The sequence below is a fragment of the Elgaria multicarinata genome, chromosome 8, assembly GCF_023053635.1.
Source record: "Elgaria multicarinata webbii isolate HBS135686 ecotype San Diego chromosome 8, rElgMul1.1.pri, whole genome shotgun sequence".
NCBI lineage: Eukaryota > Metazoa > Chordata > Lepidosauria > Squamata > Anguidae > Elgaria > Elgaria multicarinata.
Genome location: NC_086178.1, coordinates 57,437,194 through 57,441,992, shown reverse-complemented (window position 1 = coordinate 57,441,992; position 4,799 = coordinate 57,437,194). Strand labels below are relative to the sequence as shown.

The 4,799-nt window shown below is 47.1% G+C and overlaps 1 protein-coding gene across 1 annotated transcript; it reads right to left on the bottom strand.

Annotated features, from left to right (window-relative positions):
• Positions 1 to 2,885: 2,885 nt before the first annotated feature.
• LBX1 (ladybird homeobox 1) lies at positions 2,886 to 4,581 on the bottom strand. The gene is made up of 2 exons (XM_063131554.1): positions 4,254 to 4,581; positions 2,886 to 3,373 (listed from the first exon to the last, which is right to left on the bottom strand). The coding sequence occupies exons 1-2, from the start codon at positions 4,579 to 4,581 to the stop codon at positions 2,886 to 2,888; spliced, it is 816 nt and encodes a 271-aa protein (XP_062987624.1).
• Between the last annotated feature and the right edge of the window lie 218 nt (positions 4,582 to 4,799).

The following is a 4,799-nucleotide window of genomic DNA, read 5'->3' as shown; positions in this document are numbered from 1 at the left end:
AGTGCTCTCCCAAATAATACTAAAGAAAGTGCCTTTCATTGTAATTCATAGACTTGTTCCAAATGCCAAGAGAGAAAGGAGAAGAATGGGAGCCCCATCGAAAGGCACAGATGCCCCAGTGTAGGGAGGGGGGAGTTGATGGAGGTGGGGGGCGGAGGAGGGAGAAAGAGAGCTCCACTCCCATTATTGTGGAGTTAAACAGTGGAAGGGAGGGTTAACCTAATCCATCAAATTGTCTGGAAATTGTGAGGAAAATTCAAAAACCATATGGTCTCCAAGCGGTTTGGTCCTTTTTGCGACGGAGGCGCACGCTTGTTTCAGCATGGCGAGCCGCAGGAGGCAGACCATGCTCCATTGTCGCTTGTCACTTCACAGAAGAGGCCTCATTTGTCCCCAGTTTTCATGCTTTACGCTAAAAATTACAACGCCATCCATTTTCAAAGGGGAGAAAGATTGATTTCGCCTCAGAGAAACTGGCCCCCAAAACACTCCTCCTCCTCCCCCCCCCACTCCAAGCCGCTCTGTCCCCCTGCTCTTAGTTGGAACCCGGTTCTTTCTCTACCCCCACCCCCACCCCACACTTTAACTTGGCCACTATGTAGACCAGATTTGTGCTTCTCACATAAATTTTACCAAGAATAGGGGAACACACGTTGGTGGGTCAAAAAGGCAGAGCGTGGTATTATTGGGTATTATTGGGCGGGAAGGTATACATTTAGAAGGACATAAAGAAGAGGTGTAAATTAAATTAGGACTGTGTGGATATGTGATAATGAAGAAAGTAATATTTACCTGAAGTGGGATGTTCTAGAGGTGTGTGTGTGTCCCCCCCCCCCTTTTGGGCAGTCCTGCAGAAAAATAAATTACTATTTTATGTATTTTGTGTACCTCCTACCCCCCCACCTCCACCTTATTAAGAAGGAAAAGGTTTAATTGACTACATTAACACTGGACGATTCCACCAACGTTTAGCGATAGAAAACTTGATTTTTTTAAAAGGAAAGAAAATAGAATACGCTGTTAGTTGCCGATTGAGGGAGGGATGTGTGTGAGCGTGCTACTATTATCCACGAGAAATGCCACTCTGTTTACAAAACATGGGATGCACTGGTACCTAACCCTAGCTAGGTTACACACACAACTGTGTTTTCTATAGACTATATTTTAGAATAGAAATGTGTGTGGATACACACTCATAACACGTGCACACCTATTCTGTTTAACAAGGCCCTCTTTTTGTATTCTAGTATTTGGTCTCATGCACGCGCACACACACAAACCACTAACCTTAAGGCAATATTACTTGAGGATGTAACAAATTCAAACAAAATATAGTTCTGGCTATCAGTTCATTTCTATGTATAATGCGGGGAATTGTTGTTTCTGTTTCTAGAATTCAGGGTTCTGATCATTAACTCCCCCACAAATACAGCTATCTTGCTGTACCCACACCCCACAGATGAAAACATAAACTCCTTTGTAATATTCCTCAACTGATGAAAGGAACTCATTTTGTAGCCAGGAGAAAATGGGCTATCTAAGAATTTTCATTCCAAAAGAAAACCTTAAAAAGTATATATTAAAATTGTAAAGGTTTTATTGTATCGGAAAAAGACTTGTCTGTACAACTCTAAGAGACAGGATATAAAGCAACATTGTCTATGTTGCAACTTAAATAAGCAGGCCTTACTTTTTCTTTTTCTTTTTACATATCAAAGAAAAACATTTTTAAGTCTGTACATTTATATTTATAGCATTAATATTCCCATCTGTTGATGGCTGGACCTGTTCTTTATTATTATTAGCAGTAGGATTAGTTTTATTATTTCTGTAGCATGCAAAACAATTCTAAAAAAGAGTAAAAAATAAGTCTAGATTCTTTTCTTAAAACCACCTTCATATAAAAATACGAAAGGTAGCTCCCCCCCATTTCTTAATAAAAGCACAACAATAGCAGTAAATGGTAAAAATAGCTTTTAATTGGTAAAACGAGGCAGAAATCTCACTGGAGACCAAGTCCTAGGCGCTGGGTGTGTGTGGAAAAAGAAAGTATGTATTTAAAACTTGCAATAGGACCCATACCACCCTCCCCCAGTATCCCAGAAAAATAAAATCAAATAATAAAGAATTAAGCAACCAACCCAATAAAATAAAATTTAAAAATAAAGATCGTGCATATAGGAAACATGCAAAAAAAAAAAAAGGGGGGGGGAACCAACTGCTAACCACAGTCTAACTTTAAACTCATGTGAAGTGATATTTTAACTCTCACCCACCCCCAAAAAAATCCCTTTCCAAGACAACTGTCTAGTAAAGCATTAAAGAAGGTTGGCATTTATTCCAAGGTTATGAGTTCTTTTATAAACAAACAATCAAACAAAACTATATCGTTAATTTTTTTTAAAAAAACCCAAACCCTCAAAAAAGAATGAAAGTAGTACCCAATAGATATGCTTAAATATTTATACAGAAGCTATCCATGATTGCACCGTTCCAAAAATGATAGCTACCTGGTTGGCAGCCGTTGGGATATTGATTCTTACTTTAATAATAACTATTATTATCACTGTGATTATTTTATATTACTTATTGCTTTTGTTGAAAAAAAAAACTGCCTTTATTGAGTCGCCAAGGAAGCTGAATTCCAGTTCCCCTAGTCCAGCGTTTTTTCGGGAGCGGAAGAGGAGGCTCAGGAGGGACAGTTCTCTCCTTGTGAATGTGTGGAAGGGGCGGCGGGGAGTGGGGTGGGGAGAGAGATTTGTCAATTTCTTCGTTTGTTTTTGTTTGCGGGGCAAAAGAAGGGCGGGCGGGCGGAGAGAGGAGGAGGAGGAGGAGAATGAGGAGGAGGAGGAGGAGGAGGAGGAAGCAACCACCACCGCCAACGCTCAGTCATCAACGTCAATTTCCACGTCTTCGTCTTCCGAGCAGTCCTTGCTGCTGCCCGGCTGGTCCGTGAGAGGAGAGGCCGGGGACAGCTGGAGGTGGCCGCTGCCTTCCAGTCCATGTTTAGGGTGGTGGGTGGGCGAAAGGGAGCGGGACTTCGCTCTCCCTTCGGGGGTCGACTCCAGCTCGGCAATGGCTACAAGGTCTACTTGGGTGCTGGGTCCCAGTTTCTTGGCAGACTCCACGTCCGCTTTCATCTCTTCCAGGTCCCTCTTGAGTTTGGCCCTGCGATTTTGAAACCACGTTATCACCTGGGCATTGGTCAGGCCCAGCTGCTGGGCTATCTGGTCTCGGTCCGCGGGGGACAAGTATTTCTGGTACAAAAAACGCTTTTCCAGTTCGTAGATCTGGTGGTTTGTAAAGGCTGTTCTAGACTTCCTCCTTTTCTTGGGAGTCTGTCTCTGGCCAAATATAGTCATCCCATCCCTTCCTGCAAATAGGCAGAATAAGGCTTTTTCAGTCTCTCTCTCACACACACACAACGCACCCCACACACCGCGCGCCACGCACGCAGCCCACCTACCCATCTCTCTCTCTCTCTCTCTCTCCCTCTCCAACCCCCCCCCCCCCACAAGCTGAGGGCAAAAAAATAGTCGCAAATCTGTTGTCAGCAGCCAGACACCTCCAAACACCAACAGGCCCCCAAACAAAACCTGGCCACCGAATTCCCTCGAGCGCATTGGATGGAGAGGGTGGTAATTTTCATGCGAACCCAAGCACAACAAAACGGAAGGCCGGTGTGTGTACACGTGTGTGCGAGGCGCAGGACGATTCGGATCCCTCAAGCCGGATTCGTTCCTTCCCCTCCCACAATGGAAGTAGGCCCAATTTTTTGCTCAGCATCTTCACAGCCACCGGGAGTTGATCACGTTAGGGGAAATGTTGATAAATTTGGGTGAGGGAGAGATGCGGAAACCAACCGTGGGCAATAGTCACATAGATTTCAAGCGTGGGTTGTTTAATCTATCAATATACGCGGCTTGGGGGGAATGGGAAATTGGTGGTGGCATCTTTCTCCCCCCCCCCCCATGCTTCTAAAATGGCCCAAGGTGGAGTCCTGGCCGGATGGAGCTGCCCGTGCTTTGGCTTAGTTAGGAGCCCATAGGTAGTCCTCTACCCCGTTCCCTTGATCCTAGTTTCCAAAGCAGACAGGTGAAGTTCTCAGTTGATGCTCTCCACAAACGCAACCATCTCTCCCCGCAACACACACACACACACACACACACACACACTTTCACTACACTCACCACCAGCTAGAAGGAAGGAAGCCAGCCAGCCAGCCAGCCAGCCAGAGCGCGATGGGCTCTTACCTTCGGCCGCTTGCAGGACGCTGACTTCGAGTCCCTTGAAGGTCTTGCTCGCCAGCTCCTCGAGGGCGCACAGAGGCGAGGTTTGCGAGAGCAGCGCCCGGCTGGAAAGGGGCAGGGCAGCCGGGGGGTGCTTCTCGGCGGCGGCGGAGAGCAGGTGGGCAGTCCCGCAGATGGTGTAACTTCTCCTGACCGAGGGCTTGTTGAGGATGTCCTCGATGCTGAAGGGCGTCAAGGGCTTGTTGGAGTTGGCCGGCGGAGGCAAGTGGTCCAGCGGGCTCCTCCGGCGCTCCTCCGCCGAGGCAGCCTTGCCGTCGTCTTTGGAAGTCATGCTTGGCGGGCGTCGGGGATCCCTCTTCTCCGTCCCCACCGCCGCAGCAGCAGTAGCACCCTGTCCCCCTCGCTCGCTCTTTGCCTCGTGTGCCCCCCCCCCCCACGCTCCCTCGCTCTTTTCTGCAACCGCCAACGCAGAAAACCGAGGAGGAAGAGGAGGGGGGTGGAAACGAAACGAAAAGAAAAGGGATGAAAAGCCGAGAACTTCAGGCCCTC

Bases quoted from the DNA above. Each gene is read 5' to 3' on its own strand.
- LBX1 (XM_063131554.1), bottom strand. From the start codon at position 4,581: ATGACTTCCAAAGACGACGGCAAGGCTGCCTCGGCGGAGGAGCGCCGG. The intron at 3,374-4,253 runs GTAAGAGCCCAT...GCCTATTTGCAG, and splicing joins CGTCCTGCAAGCGGCCGAAG to GAAGGGATGGGATGACTATA.